The sequence below is a fragment of the Plecotus auritus genome, assembly GCF_963455305.1.
Source record: "Plecotus auritus genome assembly, chromosome: 3".
Taxonomy (NCBI): Eukaryota; Metazoa; Chordata; class Mammalia; order Chiroptera; family Vespertilionidae; genus Plecotus; species Plecotus auritus.
In genome coordinates, this window is record NC_137772.1 from 212,458,288 (window position 1) to 212,476,438 (window position 18,151).

At 45.0% G+C, this 18,151-nt stretch overlaps 1 protein-coding gene across 2 annotated transcripts in view; it reads right to left on the reverse strand.

Moving 5' to 3' along the window:
* The window catches only part of GNPTAB (N-acetylglucosamine-1-phosphate transferase subunits alpha and beta), a 54,301-nt gene extending 40,400 nt beyond the window's left edge, over positions 1-13,901 (reverse strand). The window contains exon 1 of one of the 2 annotated variants that reach the window (XM_080661320.1): positions 13,531-13,901. In XM_080661320.1, the coding sequence (XP_080517446.1) occupies positions 13,531-13,647 (117 nt within the window). In that variant the 5' untranslated portion in view covers positions 13,648-13,901. The remainder of the gene's footprint in view (positions 1-13,530) is intronic. The other variant, XM_080661321.1, reaches the window with a different exon arrangement.
* Between the last annotated feature and the right edge of the window lie 4,250 nt (positions 13,902-18,151).

Here is an 18,151-nt window from a genome sequence, read left to right on the forward strand (position 1 = left end):
TTTATTTGCATCAAATAGGAAGAGTTTACAACTTTCATTCCATTAAGAATTGCTAAAAGAACAGGTAAAGCAATGAAAATCCACCTATTACTCAGTGCCTGCCATATGCCCGACACTGTGCTCAACCCAAATGAATAAATTACAAGATAAGAATAGTCTCATACATATGAAAATCAAGGAGATTTAAAAGGCTGTGATATGAGAATTGGGTCTTGGGAGAATGAGGTCACCGGGTGGAGAGAAAGGGCAGTGCCAGGAGAGCATCTCAAAGGCTGAAAGCAGCAAGGGCGAGCTGTTTGAAGACAACTCTGCAGTTGGTTTTGGCTGGAGCACAGCAGGTAGTAACTGGAGAGAAATGCGCTGGGAAGGGACGCTGGGCCTGGACTGTGTTGTGCCTGGTGTGCCAGGGGAAGCAGAGGTACTGGAGGGCTTTAAGGGGGCTACATGATCCATTCAAAACTTGGAAAAGGCCCGGCTGGTGTGGCTCAGTGGTTGAGCGTTGACCTATGAACCAGGAGGTCACAGTTCGATTCCCAGTCAGGGCATCTGACCAAGTTTCAGGCTCAATCCCCAGTAGGGGATGTGTAGGAGGCAACCAATCAATGATTCTCTCTCATCATTGATGTTTCTAACTCTTCCTCTCTGAAATCAATAAAAATAAATATTTAAAAAAAATTCTTACTTGCCATTTTGAACTATTCCACCCACCCCCACCTCACATGAACATGCATACACACACACACACACACACACACACACACACACACACACACATACCTCCTCTCTACACTCTACTACTAAGGATAGTTTGTTGGTAAAATTTAAAAAACAATAAACTGAAATACTATTTATTAAAATACTACATGAGCTCTGAAATACGTCATAAACAATGTTATTAAGAATTATTGCCCAGCCAGTGTGGCTCAATGGCTGAATGAGATGCAAAGCCCAAAATTCTTTGCATCAGAGGAATTCCCCAGCTAAGAAAAGGAGGAAAGTAATTATTAAGAAGAGAATGGGTATACCAGTATAGTGCAAAGTCCATAAGATTTACAATCATAAGACATGAGCTTAAATCTTGATAAAATCTAGAACGCTTCTCTATTCTCAATTTCTTCTTCTGTAGAATGAGGATATTAATGGCACCTATTTCACAAGACTGTTTTGATGAGTAAATGAGATATGCGGGTCATACAGGGCTGTACAATACTTACATACAAATTGTTCACACGTCTCTTAAAGATAGCATTTACAGTGCTGCGGTATAACTTACCGGTTTAAATATGTGTCTACACCTCTGTGAGCAACTCAAAGCCAGGAACTTGACCTCTTTTTATTTTTATTCCCAGATCCTTGGACAATGCCTGACAGAGTCAATCAACATTTTTTTTTTAATCCTCACTGGAGGATATTTTTCCCATTGATTTTTAGAGAGATTGGAAGGAAGGGAGGGAGGAGGAGGGAGAAGGAGAGGGAGAGGGGTAGAGAGAAACATCGATGTGAGAGACACCGATTGGTTGACTCCCAAACATGCCCTGGCTGGGGCTGGGGTTGAAATCTGCAATCCAGGTATGTGCCTTTGACCAAGAATCGAACCCAACACCCTTCGGTGCTCCCGCAAACACTGGCTAGGACATAAACGTTCTAGAATGAATGAATATGGCTACTAGTTTTACAAGGCAAACAACTTGGAACAGCTTACCACTCCATAGTTTCCCTCTAGAACTTTCTGCTTCTGGATCCATTCCCAAATAGTCAGGTAAAGACTAAAGGGCTAGTCTGGCTGGTGTGGCTCAGTGATTGCGCATCGACCTATGGATCAGGAGGTCATAGTTTGATTCCCGTCATGGCACATGCCTGGGTTGCAAGTCTCGATCCCCAGCAAGGGGCGGGGGGATACAGGAGGCAACTGATCGATGATTCTCTCCTCACTGATGTTTCTATCTCTCTCTCCCTCCCCCTTTCTCTCTGAAATCAATAAAAATATATTTAAAAATAAAGAAGACTAAAGGGCTAGAATTGTGAAGACACAACAACAGGCCTACTAGGCACACAAGGATATAGAACTCTGTAAAAGCACATGTCGCTTTCTCAAGTTTTCAAAGGAATGTGACATGCTATCCTATAAAACTTAAGGTTGTTGGAGCTGTAAACTCAAGTAATAAAAACTCTAAGTTGCCCTAGCTGGTTTGGCTCAATGGATAGAGCATCAGCCTGTGGACTGAAAGGTCCCAGGTTCGATTCCAGCCAAGGGAACATGCCTGGGTTGCAGGCTCGATCCCCAGTAGGGGGTGTGCAAGAGGCAGCCAATCAATGATTCTCTCTCATCATTGATGTTTCTATCTCTCTCTCCTTCTCCCTTCCTCTCTAAAATCAATAAAATATATTAAAAAAAAAAAAAACTCTAAGTAACACTGACAGAGCTTTTCACACATTGATAATCAGAAGTCTACGTTATTCTTAGATTATAAAAGTTCTGCATAGTTTCTGAAAACAAAATTCAGTTTGCAAAAAGTAAATTTAGATTGCTTTGAAGTGTACTAAGGGAGACCAAGATCCCTATCTTAAAGATATTCTAAGCTTTATCTTTTCTACCAACCCTCTTCCTCCTCCTTCGATAGCAATCCCATAAGTCCTATCTGCTTGTCACCAGAAGAATTCTCTAATCACATCTGATTAAGCTTGCTCATTTTGTTTTCCTGTCTCAGCCCATAGCTTATAAATAAGAGAAATTTAAACCTCACAGTTCTGGAGGCTGGAAATACCAAGGCACCAGCATATTTGGTGTGTGGTGAGAGCCAGCGTCCAGATTCATAGCCAGCTATTCTCTCCTGTGTCACCTCGCATGGTGGAAAGGGTCCAGGAGCTCTCTGGGGATTCCCTTATGAGTGCACTATTCCCATTCATGACCTAATCACCTCCTAAAGGCCTCACCTCCTAATACCATCACATGGAGGATAAATAAAAAGACTTGCTCAAAGTCAAGCAATAAATCAGCAAGAGATAATGCTAGTTTCCAAAAGCAGATACACCTTTCTTTCAGGCCTTTGTGTAATTATAAAAATCAGTATTGAAAGCCTGCTGATTCTGAAGCATTGCACTCAATGTGGTATTTTCACCTCAATTCCTACTGCCTGACGGCTTCCTACTACGCTTCTCTTCCATCCGTGATTCACCTTCCACATTACCTCTAGAGCAGTGGTTCTCAACCCTTCTAATGCCGCGACCCTTTAATACATTTCCTCAGTTTGTGGTGACCCCCAACCATAAAATTATTTTCGTTGCTACTTCATAACTGTAATTTTGCTACTGTTAATGAATTGTAATGTAAATATCTGTGTTTTCCGATGGTCTTAGGCTCTACAGCAGCGGTTCTCAACCTGTGAGTCGCAACCGCTAGCAGGGTCGCCTAAGACAATCAGAAAACACAGATATTTACATTACGATTCATAACAATTCATAACAGTAGCAAAATTACAGTTATGAAGTAGCAACGAAAATAATTTTATGGTTGGGGGTCACCACAACATGAGGAACTGTATTGAAGGGTCACGGCATTAGAAAGGTTGAGAACCACTGCTCTAGAGCAATCGTTCTAAACAGAGACCTAATTCATCATTCTCTTGCTTGTTTGAATGACCCCCATTTTTTCAGGATGAATTGAAATTTGTTAGCCTCACTCAGTAGGCAAGTCCTAAAGTGGCCACCGCCTGCCTCTGCAGCTTCAGTCCTGGGTATGCTGCAGCCCTTCAGAACTACCTGAGTCCCCAGAAGGTGACAGTGCCTCCCACACCTATACCTTTACACCTATGGCATCCTTCACTTAAGGGAGGCCCTGTCTCCCCCCCTCTCTCTCTGCCCACCATGTGATAACACAGCAAGAAGGTGGTCATTTGTAAGCCAGCAAGAGAGCTCTCACCAGATACCAACCATGCTGGGCACCCTGATCTTGGACTTCCAACCTCCATAATCATCTATATATATAAAAGCCTAAGTGACCATCGCAACCGAACAGACGACCGAACAGGCTGTGTGGGGCGACCGGCCGGCAGGGGGGTTAGTGAGGGGCAACCAAATGACTGAACAGCAGGCTGCGTGGGGCAACCAGGACAGCAGGGGCGTCAGTGAGGGGCCACCAAATGACCGAGCAGCAGGCTGCATGGGGCAACCAGGCCAGCAGGGGTGTCAGTGAGGGGCCACCAAATGACCGAGCAGCAGGCTGCGTGGGGCGACCAGGCCAGCAGGGTGGTTAGTGAGGGGCAACCAAATGACTGAATGGCAGGCTGCGTGGGGCGACCCAGGCCAGCAGGGTGGTTAGTGAGGGGCAATCAAATGACTGAACAGCAGGCTGTGTGGGGTGACCAGGCATGCAGTGGGGGCAGTTGGGGGCAACCAGGCTGGCAGGGGTGGCAGTTGGGGGCGACCAGGCTGGTGGGGGGGTGGCAGTTGGGGGCGACCAGGCTGGTGGGGGGGGGCAGTTGGGGGTGACGAGGCCGGGGGGGCAGTTAGGGGTGACCAGGCCAGCGAGGGGAGGCAGTTGGGGGCGACTAGGCCAGCAGGGGGGCAATTGGGGGTAACCAGGCCACCGGGGGGGCAGTTAGGGGTGATCAGGCAGGCAGGCAGGTGAGCAGTTAGTAGCCAGTGGTCCCAGATTGTGAGAGGGATGTCCCAGATTGGAGAGGGTGCAGGCTGGGCTGAGGGGACCCCCCCACGCAAGTGCATGATTTCATGCACTGGGCCTCTAGTAATAAAATAAATGTGCTGTTTAAGCCAAAAAAGTGGGGGAGACCTCCCCTTTCTTCCCTCAGCCATCTTCTTCAAGATCAAGCTCACATGTCACCCTGAGAAACTGCCCAACATCCACCCTCTGTTTTCTACTGAATTTATCACAATACATCTTAAGATTGTCTATCTGCTTGTCCATCTCTCTGTCCGGAGAGTGAGTTCCTCAAGAGCAGAAAGAAACTGAACCATCGTTGTGTCTCTGGTAAGCAGTAGAGTAACACCTCCATAAATCTCTGCCAAATGAATACTTTGTGAAATTTTGGTAAAGAAGCTTTATCCAATTTGGAATTAATCAGAGACAGAAATAAAGTTAATGGAATGAAGGGGGGAAAGCAAGGTATATCAAGGGGAAAAGAAAACTAGAACCTTCTTAAAAGAAGAAACAATTTTTTTTTAAAAAGAACAATTTTAAATTGTTTAAATGTATTTATTCCTGGGAGGGGGTCAATTGGGGGAAAAAGAGACAAATGAATAACTTTAGACAATAAAAAAAATGTATTTATTCACTTGAAAGAAAGACAGAGAGAAACATTATGCATTCATTGGTTGATTCTTGTATGTGCCCTGACTGGAGATGGAACCCGAAAGTTTGGCGTATCAGGATGACACTCTAACTCAGCAGCTGCCAACTTTTCGGACCTCACGGATCACCAGTGGTCCGCAGACCACCGGTTGGTGACTGCTGCTCTAACCAACTGAGCTCTCTACCTGGCCGGAGCAAGAGGAAACAATTTTAGGATGCAATCTTAGAATGGCAACATGGTTTTTAGTCAGTTAGAATTCATTTGGCTCTCCCTGCACAAGTGTGACTTAATCTGTAACATTTCTGAAAGATCACATTTTCCTGCTTAATTTAGTGCACATATGAATCACACACGGGCTGACTAGTCACCCGTTTAAGATATTGCATGTGATCATAAGATTGGAACAATCAATCTAAAGAACAGTAAGAACTTCAAAAGATATATTGAAAATATATAACCTTTTATAGCTCCACTTGTTTGTTACATTTTAGAAGGAATTAGAATAACATATGGTATTATATAGTTCCGGCTGTATTAAATTAATAAACTTACTCCCTCTGCTTTCATAGCAACCATAATAAAGCAGTCAGATAAAGAAATCACTGTGAACTTTTCTGCTCTGTCTCTAAGGAAAGATTAATATACTCTTCAGTGTGACCTTAGCACCAGCCCAGAAGTAAGGTCTCCTGCTGCTGCCTTCATAAGCATCACAGCCAAGGGAAGAACTGTCCTGGGACCGAACACGTGGCATTTAATTAGCATTTTCTGAACCCTGCACCAGGTACCATGCAAGGTGTCTTATATACGTGAAGCATCTCATTTACACCATCTTTCCTCAATAGGCTTAATCACAATCAGTGAGCAAAAATAAATTTTATATGTATTTAGTCAACAAATATTCACTGAGCACCTATAGTTGGGTCTGAGTGAGCAAATGAACTTGTCCATCTTGCTCATTTTCGTATCTCAAGAAGTCAGCAGAGTGTTTGGCACATAATGGAACATAAAGGCCAGATTATCTTGCACCCTAAATCTCTCACATCGGTTCAGTTCTCTTAAATGCCCTTTACGGGCCTAGCCCAAGGCTCCCAACCAACAGTCCTAACTGAGGGTTTCTCAGCTTTGGCTGTATTGACATTTAGGGCCTGATAACTTTGCTATGGGGGTGTCCTGTGCATCACAGGATGGTCAGCAGCATCCCTGGTCTCCACCTTCTACATGCCAGTACATAACAACCTTGAAGGTTATCCCACTGTTCTCAGGACAAACACCCAAACCCTGAACACCTGTTCTACCAAGGGCTGGGAGTAGGGCACCAACCACACCAATCTCTCCTACATCCACACTTTCTCTTGCTCTCCATCGTCCAGCCAAATGGACTTCTCACATGTACCCCATCTTCAAGACCTTCTCATGGTTCCAGGGCCCAAGCACTAGTAACATTTTTGGCAGCATAATCTTTGCTGTGAGGGCGGTGCTGTGCGTTGCAGGATGTTTAGTGGAATCTCTGACCTCCACCCACTAATTGCTAGTAACACCAATCCCACACTACACCCCAATCATGGCAACCCACAATGTCTCCAAACATTGCCAAATGCCTCTGGGGTGGGGGAGGGGGGTGCAAAATACCTCCCAGTTGAGAACATTCGGTAGGCCTACCCTCCTCTGTCCCCTGCCTCAGAAATTCTGACCCTTTCAAGTTGAGTTCAAACTGCATCAAGAACACCTCCCCTAGGCATGGCTCTGTGGTTGAGCGTCAACCTACAAACCAGGAGGTCACGGTTTGATTCCCAGTCAGGGCACATGCCTGGGTTGTGGGCTCAATCCCCAGTGGAGGACATATAGCAGGCAGCCAATCAATGACTCTCTCTCATCATTGATGTTTCTCTCTCTCTCTCTCTCCCTCTCCCTTCCTTTCTGAAATCCCTGACCCAGCCACCAGACAGTTCTCCCTGTAGGTCTCTCCCACAACACCCTCTCCTTCTTTGCAGCATTTCTCACAACTGTTCATTAAGTAGCATTTAATGTCTGAATGCACAACCGGAATATAAACTCCTTGTCTGTGGGAACCTGTCTGCTCTGTTCACTACTCCGTGCCCAGGGGCCTGGCACTGCACTCAAAGAATGTACCAACTGAATAAGTGATTCAGGCACTCTGTTGGGACACAGGGATTCCAAGATAAGAAAGAGAACATCTCTGTGATCAGCATGCTGAGTACAGAAGTGGGAAGTCATCATTGAGAAGCTTGTGCATGGAGAAATAAAAGTTTCATCTAAGGCACCAAAATACCAGATACCACATTTCAAAAAGAAGTGTGCGACCAAGATGTCAAGTTTCCTAAAGAGGTGGTTGAAAACTCATCCAAATCACAGTAAAAAGGTCCAGAGGAGGGTTTTTGGAAGCTGCCGCTGGCATTCTGTGACTTCTGCTCCACCTCAGCTGAAGGGGAGGGGTGGAAATCTTCCCATCACCTCAAGCCCAGGAAAAGGACTTCGTGGTGTGACCTAGGGAGCCCATGACAGGTCCCTGCAATTGGGTGGATAACACGACTGTTTCACGCCTGGGAAATAGAAAGGACTGGCTGCTACCTGCTCTGAGGACAAGGGAAAGGTGGTTGCTATGCAGAATCAGCTCACACTCCCTCACTCTGAGCTGACAAGGATTAGGATACATGCCCCTAAAATACGGCAGCTTGGCATAATGAATATTTCAAGCTGAAGAAATTTGAGAAAGAGCAGGCATGGGAAGGATGTTCTGACCTTCCCCTGATCAAGCCTGCAACCTGGGCATGTGCCCTACCCAGGAATCAAACCGTGACCTCCTGGTTCATAATTCAACATTCACTCAACCACTGAGCCATGCCGGCTGGGCCAACATGCTAAATTTCCTTAACATGATCAACAAATTAAGACTTCAAGAGTAAGTCAAACCAAATAAAAGTATCAAATTATCACATTAAGTTAACGATATATATTGAATCGTTACTGAAAGATTTATGAGGGCACACTTGAGCTGTGTTTAACAAAACTCCATATTAATACACCCACCTTAGAACACAAGATTCACAGATACAGAAATTAACAAGATATTACAAATGGAAACAACAAACTTTTACAACTTCTACAACAAGGTAAAGGGCTAACAGCTACCACAGTCACAATGTCAACGTTCAGGACCAGGAAAGGAAATGGGTTTTGACTCAAGCCAGTGTCTAGGACATCTGTTGCTCTGGCCCTTCTTTTGATAACAACCTCCTGATTTCCCTCTAGGGAACCCCTCTCAGATCACATGGTTCACTCGAGACTGGAGACTGACAGCTGGCTCACAGCCCTAGCTCTGGGGATGATCCAGGTGGCTAACAAGGGAACAACAAGGGCATGCATTCCCTGGCTAGGCAGGCCGCCTGGGTCCAGCTGGCACTCTGAGGAAGGAAGCTCTCCTTCGCTGGGCTTATTAAAATGGTAGATCAGAAGCTAGAGTTGCTGGCAGCAATCTATGTTTCCACATGGGAAGAGCTCGCCTGAGAACCAAACCAACAGAGGGGAAGAACAGGGACAGGAAGAGATTCCTGATGACATCACTTGGGCACCTTGATCCAACCTGCCCAAGTTTTACCCTATAATTTTTCAAATACACCAGTCAAAAAACGACCTTTTCTTTTAAGCCACATCTGAGTTGGGATTCTGTCACAACCAAGCGCTGCTAATACTAGCAGCAATTTTAAACCACTAATAATCCCCCTCCCTGCCCACCCCCCCAAAAAAAGCTCCTGCCTCCTTGTAAAAGTCTCAGCTTCCTCTAGGATGCTTCAACTCGTAATTTCCTTCCCATCCTCTGATTTTCTAAGTGATTATTGGGTACTTACCCAGGCATTCAATTACCTACTCCCTTTATTGTTACTCAGTCCTCATGGCCTCATCTCAACTATATATACAAAGATGGTCAAGGATGAGCTAAAATTCTTTGTATCTTTGACAGCATCTTCCACCCTACAAAGTACAATCAGACAAATCATGTATGAGAAAGAAAAGGTAACTACAGATGGTCTGCATCAAAGTAGAAAACTTGCCCTAGCCGGTTTGGCTCAGTGGATAGAGTGGACTAAAGGGTCATGGGTTCAATTCTGGTCAAGGCATGTACCTTGGTTGCAGGCTTGATCCTGGGCCCTGGTTGGGGTGCATGCAGGAGGCAACCAATTGATGTATCTCTCTCACACTGATGTTTCTCTCTCTGTGTCTCTCCCCATCCCATCCACTCTCTCTTAAAAAAAAAAAAAAAAATCAATGGAAAAATATCCTCAGGTGAGGATTCACACACACAAAAAGAAAACTTATACCTTTACTGGAAACGAGCTTGAAGGGATGTTGGTTAAGGTCATCTCTATCCATTCATTCGAGCACTAATAATACACCAGGGAATGACACGAAGTCCACACTCTAACAGTTAGCTGGGCTGTGGGTCTCTCCCAAACCCCTCCAAAGAGAGACCACTGGTATCTAAAGGCTCAACCACTGAGCCACGCTGGCCGGGCTGGACCGAGTTTTCAATCTCCCTTTTCACTGAACAAGAATCTCACTCATCCAAAATGGCAGTAGAAGGCAGGTGAGCAAAAGAAACTGGGGGGGGGGGGGGGGGGGCGGGGGGCAGGGACAGTTACTATCCACTTCAGCAGATTCTGTCTGAATCTATCTGACTTCCTCATGGAAGTTCATTTTTGAATATTTGTTCCCATACTTAGTGCATGTAAGGAAGTCATGTATTTTACACACATACACACCAGGCGCACAGACACACACACATACACACCCAGCAGTGATCTACAATCCTCTATTCGCAATCCTGAAATCCAAAAAGTTCTCAATAGTGACAACCTTTTTGTTTCTTATTTGGCAGCAAAACTTGACCTGACCTGAACTAATTTGGTGGCAAAACTTGGCCTAAACTTACTGGAAGTTATTTATAGTCTTTATTTTCCTCACTGAGTGTGAACAGTCATATGTTCTGCTGTAAAAGATACTGGTATTTAATTATAAGGTCATTCAGTAGTTCCAGAAGTTTTGGATAAGGGAATATAGATTTGTGTATAAATAATTCAACTAAGTAATGATGGTCCTGAAATAATACATTTTTTACTTTAAAAGCATGTTTGAAAGTCTATACAATATCAACTAACAAAGGACAAATAAGACTTTCTAAGCTAAAATGAATCTTGAGAGCATAGTTAAGCTAGTGTCCTCATTTGTAGATGAGGACACTAGACTCCCAAGGGCACATGACTTGCCCAAGAAAACCAGTTTTCAACAGACAAGATCCCACCTGCTACCCTCACCCCAAGGCAATGAACTTCAGTGAACTTTAGATCCCAGCTTGAGGGTGCTCACTGTGGGTGTGGATCCAGCTCTGCTTTTGTTAATCAGAGTTCCCATGGGTTCTCCAGAAAATACCTGCTTGAACTTAAGGGAAAAGTAAAAAAATAATATTTGAAAATATACTCCCCACACCTCATTTCCACTTTTCTGTCTCAGAATTTGGATGGGTGTACAGCCAATACCCACTTATTCTAAGAGGGAAGGTTTGGCTCAGTGGATAGAGTATCAGCCTATGGACTGAGGGGTCTCAGGTTTGATTCCGATCAAGGGCACATACCCAGGTTGCGGGCTCGATCCCCAGTAGGCAGCCTGTGAGTGGCAGCTGATCAATGATTCTCTCTCATCATTGATGTTTCTAACTCTCTCTCCCTCTCCCTTCCTCTCTGAAGTCAATAAAAATATATTTACCAAAAAAAAAAAGAGGGAAGGAAAAAATATTATGAATTCACAGTTAACAATTAGTGAAATTATTAACAAGTTGGTAATATTAACTGTATGACAGCATTATTTCAAGAGCTTATTTCAAAATAAGGATTAAAGATATAAATCAGTTGATGATAATAACAATAGTAGCAGTAGTTACTACCATTTAGTGAGAGTCTGCTATGTGCCAGGAACTATGTGTGGTACTTTACATACAGATCTTACTTGGTCCTCACTATCAAACCTGCAAGGAAGGTATTCTTGCCTCCACTTTAAAAGATGAGGAAGCTGAGGTTCAGAGAGCTTGAGTATCCTTTCCAAGATCATACAAAGGACAGTCTGGGCTGTTTGAGAGGCCATGAAGAGATGTGCTTAACAGAACAGCTCTGGAGCCATATACTGCTGTGGTTTGAACCCAGCTCTGCCACGGACTGGCTAGATTAACTTGTGCAAGTGCCTTAGCTTCATCACCTGTAAAATGAGTGTAATAATAGTACCCATCTCACAGGGGTGTTGTAAGGATTAAATGAGTGACTGTGAACGCAGTTAAGAGAAGGCCTGGAACTTGTATTAACTACATATTAACTATTATCACCATCATGCCCTACGTATTAACTATTATCATGATCACGAATAATGGCACCAGCATTCAAACCCAGATCTGCCTAATCTAGCAGTTCTTCTTTCCAACTGTGCTGTACAAATTAACAACAATATTAGTGGTATTGAGTCATCTCCTATGCCACCAGTTGACGTTCTTTGCCTCTCATTTCTTTTGTCTGTTCCAAACTCTATGATCTGTGGTCATCTCAAGACTGACAAAAGTCTTTCTTTTGGTAAATAAATAACCAGGTATCGAATATATAAAATAAAAGATTCCAACAACTGATGCCTCTAAGTCACCTTCACACTGTAGGGGTTTTAATAAACAGCTAATTTAAATTACTCAGGGCCAAAAAATAAATCTTATCAGCAATAAGACACAACTATACATAGATACAGTCACTATATTTCACTGCAACACATGAAACAAACATAGAACAGCAGGTGGTATATCAGTTACATATTCCACTTACAAGTCTGGGGCACTTTCTCACCCTCACTTACAAAAGGTATTTTTATTAGCCTCAATACCAACCTTTTGCTTGGCTGGTGTAGGTCAGAGGTTGAATTTCGACCTATGAACCATGAGGTCACCCTTAGATTCCCAGTCAGGGCACATGCCCGGTTTCAGGCTCAATCCCCAGTAGGGGGCGTGCAGGAAGCAGCCTATCAATGTTTCTCGCATAGATGTTTCTCTCTCTCTTTCTATAAATCAATAAAAACACATTTTAAAAAAGAAAAGAATACCGTATGAGACCATCAATAATGAAATAGCTACCCAACCCAACCCAAAGCAAAGGGCTGCTTCAGTCATGAAAATGTTTAAAGTGTCTATCCGAAGCGCACAAAAATCTATTAAACCCGTGTGTTTCCACCTCCCAAACCTGTTGCTTGGACCCTCTGAGGAATTTACAGCCTGACCCAACGACTTTATTGTACTGTTAACTACACGCAGATTCACAAAGGCAGGGCTTGTGTGACCTGGGATCTAAATGACCAGCCTAACCCCGGGGCTTGTGCTGGCTCCCAAGAGGTTAAGCGCTGGAGTCCAAAACCATTAAGGTGCCCTGGTCACGTGCGTCACGTGAAGGTAATGTCAGGTCAGGGAAAAGTGGAGGTGCCAAGAGATCTCCCACATTAGTGTGTGCACATCCGCCAGCAGGGCTAACTGACGGTGTACAGTTGTCCCAAATGACAGAGCAAAAGTGCAAAAAAGTCCCCTTGCACACGGAGTCCTTTAAATTTTGAGCCAGCACACTATTCCCACTGCAAATTCGTGTGCAATAACACACGTGCCCTTGGAAGAAGTTTTGAGAACCGGGAAGAAATTAAGTTAAGAAGATTAAAGTGCCTTTATCAAAGGTGAAAAGATTAGAAGGGTGACCCCCGAAGGGCAACACTGTAGGAGGGGCAAGGGATCAGCATTTAGGAATGGAAAGACACCAACTCTGGGTTCCAGGAGGGGATTCCTGGAGGTTAAAGGCCTGAGGGAGAAAGTCAAATGACTTGGGAACCTCGAAGAATGCACCCAGTGGGAAAGGGAATCAGCAAAACCAGCTCCTATTTCCCACACTCCCTCCCCCAAACCATTGGGGGGACGAAATCTCGTCCTCAGATGCTGAAAGCCGGTCTGAGTCCTCCGCGCCTCCGGGGAAAGGGCAGGCGCTAGGACGGGTCCTCGGGGCTGCAGGGAGGATGGGGACGCAGGGTCACGCGCTCCCGGAATCGCGGCGTCCCCGGCTCGGCGAGGGCGGCAGGGGGTCGGGGGCCCCGGGGCCGCGGGGGTTCAGGGCGCCTTGGCCAGGGATCCCGAGCCGCTACTCACCTCGCCGAACTGGAAGGCGGAGACGATGGTGACAACGACGCCCACGAAACAGACGTAGAGCCCATACCTGTGGGACAGGCAGGTATAGGTCTGTCTCTGCAGGAGCTTGAGCAGCATCACCACGGCCGCCGCCACGCCACGCCCCGAGGAGCCAGAGCTAGAGCCGCCGCCTCAGTGCGCCGCCGTGCAGCGGCCCCCTCAGATCACGGCGTCCGGCCGCCGCGCATTGCAGCTCCGGAGACTGACGCCGGCTCGGCTCCACGCCGCGGCCGCCGCTTCCGGGAGCCAGGAGCCGGGAACCGGGAGCCCACGCCCACGGCGCGGCGGAGGCGGACCTGCACCCCGCGAGGCAGCCAGCGCCGCCCTGGTCTGGCCGGGCGAGAGGAGGCAGCGGCGGAGGCGGCAGCGGGGCTGGCAGCGCCCCCTGGAGGGCGGAGGGGCGAAGGCAGGCGCGCGCCCTCCCGATCTGCGCGTGCGCGGCGGCCCTCCAGACTGGGCGGGGGACCCCGAAGCCGCGTGGGGCAGCGCAGCCGAGATAAGATCGGTCCTTGCAAGGACTCTGTGTCACAGGCCGCGCTGTTATGCCATGAATACTTCTGTGCTCACATCCCTTTCTTCATCTACAACAACTGGGAAATAGGGTTCCTAGGGCTCCTTCCCCCTCTGGCTCTCTAACCATGTTGCTAGAATGAGGAAACTTTGGGGCTAAATGTGCTGAAAACAAAATTAATTCATTTATTGATTTAAAATGTAGTTAGTGTCTCGCGCCTAGCATAGTGTTTGGTGTCAGGTATTCAGAAATTAACTAGACTTGGGCACCGTTCCCAGAGAGCCTAGTTGGGAAGATAAACCCGTAAAGGATCAAGTGCAAAAAAAGTTATGATAGAAACAGGGGTGGTAGGATATTTTCACTGTGGCTCCAGGTGATTTTGAGGAGGGCCTACCTATTGGTGAGAGATTTTATTTTCTCTGAATATACCCTAGTTAATAGGATTTTTGTCTTAAATCGAGTCACCTTGGGAAACAATCCACTTACCCAGTGTTGCCATCATTCATAGCATTTTTAGATTATCTTCACAACCAGTTTCAGGGATATACTCAAAATATGCACTCAACTGGATGGTCAGATGCAATTAACAGACTTGCAAAAGGGAGTAACTACCTTTGCTCCGATCTAAAGTGAAGTGTTGACACTTTTCAGTCCTTTTAATCCTTTAGGAGAAGCTGATGTGTGATATACATACATGGCAAAATTATGGCAGTTGTGCAAGACATTTATAAAGTGTTAGGGGCAGAAATTGAATATTGGGGACTAGCTATAGTTATAAGAAACATTAATCATGCTCTGTTAACCTTGATTGTTTTGTTCTAATTAAATGAACACATTCTAACCTGGCCATATGCCCCAAGGACCTGGGAGTCAACCTTGGACCTGGGAGTTAACCTTGGAATGTGGTCCATTCTCATTTGAGAACTGCCTATTATCATAGAGAGATTAACAACCTTGTTGCCCAAACAATGGAGTCCCACCTCAGCCTGCATTCCTGTCCTCCTATATAATCCTATATAATAAAAGGCTAATAAGCAAATCAACCTAACGGCGGAACAACTGGTCACTATGACGTGCACTGACCACCAGGGGGCAGATGCTCAACGCAGGAGCTGCCCCCAGGTGGTCAGTGCACTCCCACAGGGGGAGCACTGCTCAGCCAGAAGCCGGGCACACAGCGCAACAGCGGTGGCGGCAGTGGGACATCCCTCGAGGGCTCCCAGACTGCGAGAGGGTGCAGGCCAGGCTGAGGGACACCCCGCCCCCCCCCCCCATGCACTGGGCCTCTAATCCAATATAAGCAGCTGGCTTATGTGGGGGTGCAGAGCAGATTTTTGTGAATGGCTGCTCTCCTATACTGCCGGCATTTTTGGAATGAAGCTCATATATGATTCAGCCCTGTCTCTGCTTAATTGGCTCAAGTAGTGACCGGCAGCCTGGACCCATTGGTTGTCTGGTTTCAAAAGTTTCAGGGTCTTTTCAAGCATGGTAACAGATATAAAACCATCTGTCATTCACAGGACTCTTAAAATGTTTGTTTCCACAATAATGATGACCAACATTTACTTAGCATCTACTGTGGGCTGAGTCATCTAATTCCTCACAACAACCTTCGAAAGTAGCTATCATTACTATCGCCATTCTACAAATGACGAAACAGGTACAAAGAGGTTAGGTAACTGTCTAATATCACACAACCAGTAAATGACAGAATTGAGATGTGAACAGTGTGGCTAAGTGGTTGAGTGTCAACCTATGAGCCAGGAGGTCACGGTTCAATTCGTGGTGAAGGCACATGCCCTGGATTTGGGCTCGATCCCCAATAGCGGGTGTGCAGGAGGTAGCTGATCAATGATTCTCTTTCATCATTGATGTTTATATCTCTCTCTCCCTCTCCCTTCCTCTCTCTGAAATCAATCAAATATATATATATATTTTAAAAATCAATAAAAACATATCTTTAAAAATCTGTTTTGATATTTTGTCCTTTTTGTTAGGTACGTGCCAAAAGGAACCAGGCCAAGAGATGTGAGAGTTTAAGAAATTTTATTACATTCTCACACAGTGGACTAAGACCAGTGTGTCAGTGTCAGCCCCGAGGGGGTGATTAGGATCTCTTATATAGGATAGAAGTATGCAACATAGGGTCAGGTGTGGGTGGGTGAGTTGGTCAAGTGGAGGGGAGGGCATGAGTAGGTCAAGGGAGTCAGGGGAGGAAAGTGCAGAGGTTGGTCAAGTGAAGGGGGATTCATCTTATCTTGCTTCTGCAGGTGCCAGCCATCTGTCTAAGCTATGGGAAAAGGTTATAACAATATATATTTCAGAAAACATGTCCAAGCAGGAGAGATTAGGGGTAGTTCGTCCTAACACTTTTCACATTAACATGAAAGCTTCAGCCCTAGCTGGTTTGGTGCAGTGGATAGAGCAATGGCCCATGGACTGAAGGGTCTTGGGTTCGATTGCAGTCAAGAGCACATACCTTGGTTGCAGGCTCCATCCCCAGCTCCAGGTATGGGAGGCAACCAATCGATGAATCTCTCTCGAATTGATGTTTCTCTCTGTCTCTCCCCCTCCCTTCCAGTCTCTCTAAAAATCAATGGAAAAATATCCTCAGGAGAGGATTAACCAAAAACAAAATGAAAACTTCAAATATAACAACAGCTCTCTGATTTGTTTTTAAAGTTAATCTTTCGCTAGAGCTTAAAAAAAGTAATTTAAACATAAATCACACATAATAAACTGTAGACTAAGGAAAGTTCTTTTTTTGGCTGAAAAGAGGAATCATATAAAGGTTATTTCTGTTCCTTCATCAGCAGGATCTTAAAAATATTTTAAAATTGTGAGATTTCACTGAAAATCCTAACCCTAATGTCCATTTTCTTATTTATTTATTTATTTATTATTTGATTGAATTAGAGAGAAAGAGAAAGAGTGAGAAGCCTCAATTTGTTGTTTCACTTACTTATGCATCCATTGGTTGATTCTTGTATGTCAGTGGTCTGCAAAACGCAGCTCGCAAGCCACATGCTGCTCTTTGGCCCCTTGAGTGTGGCTCTTCCACAAAATACCACGGCCTGGGCAAGTCTATTTTGAAGAAGTGGCGTTAGAAGAAGTTTAAGCTTAAAAAATTTGGCTCTCAAAAGAAATTTCAATAGTTGTACTGTTGATATTTGGCTCTGTTGAATAATGAGTTTGCCGACCACTATTATATAACCTGACTGGGGATTGAACCAGCACAACCTTGGCATATGGGACAACACTCCAACTGTGCTATCTGGCCAATGACAGGTTTTGTGTTTTTTTTTATAAATGGAAAATCTAGTCATACTGGGGCCACATTTCCACGTGGCAGCAATCTGCTGTGACTAAGTAGGGACTGCCTGCCCACTTTGTAGAACAGTGATTCATTTCATCATTTCACCTCCCCATCCTTGAAGTTTAGGGTCAGCTGACATTTATCATAGTGCTTGCACTGTAATTTACAGGTAAGAAATATTTCTTTACACACACTTTATCAAAAGGTAAATAGAAGGCAGAGAGAGCCCCATGATTCAAGCAAAAAGGGACGTGGTTTTGCACGCGTGTAGAAATGAAGGTATTCTTCTGTGTATTTGGGACACCCAGCCTGAGTCACCCAGTTACATTACCTGCGTCAATGACATTATCTGCTTGGTACTTGAGTATGTGATGCCCTAATTAAAGCAACAGCTAAGATTGTTGACTGACAGTTTGAATTTTGTTGAGATTAAAACCAAGGAAAGATTGGTTATAAACAAGATTTATCCTTTCTTCCCCATTCCTCTGCACTTCAAAGTTCCTTGCTCCCAGAATATAAATCGTGAGAGGATGAGTAGAATCTTGTCAAAATCAGTTAGAATGCTACAAGAGTCCCTCAGAAACGTTAATAGCCCACTTGAGACAAAGAAACAAACTGTACTGTACTTCGGGGCCCTCAGGTAGAAGAGGGGATTTGGACAGTATCACCTGATGGAATAAAACCAGAGGGCTTTTGTCTCAAGGGCTTTGCAGTGACTATATTTCATTTCAAGAAGCACTTTTTTCTTTCAATAT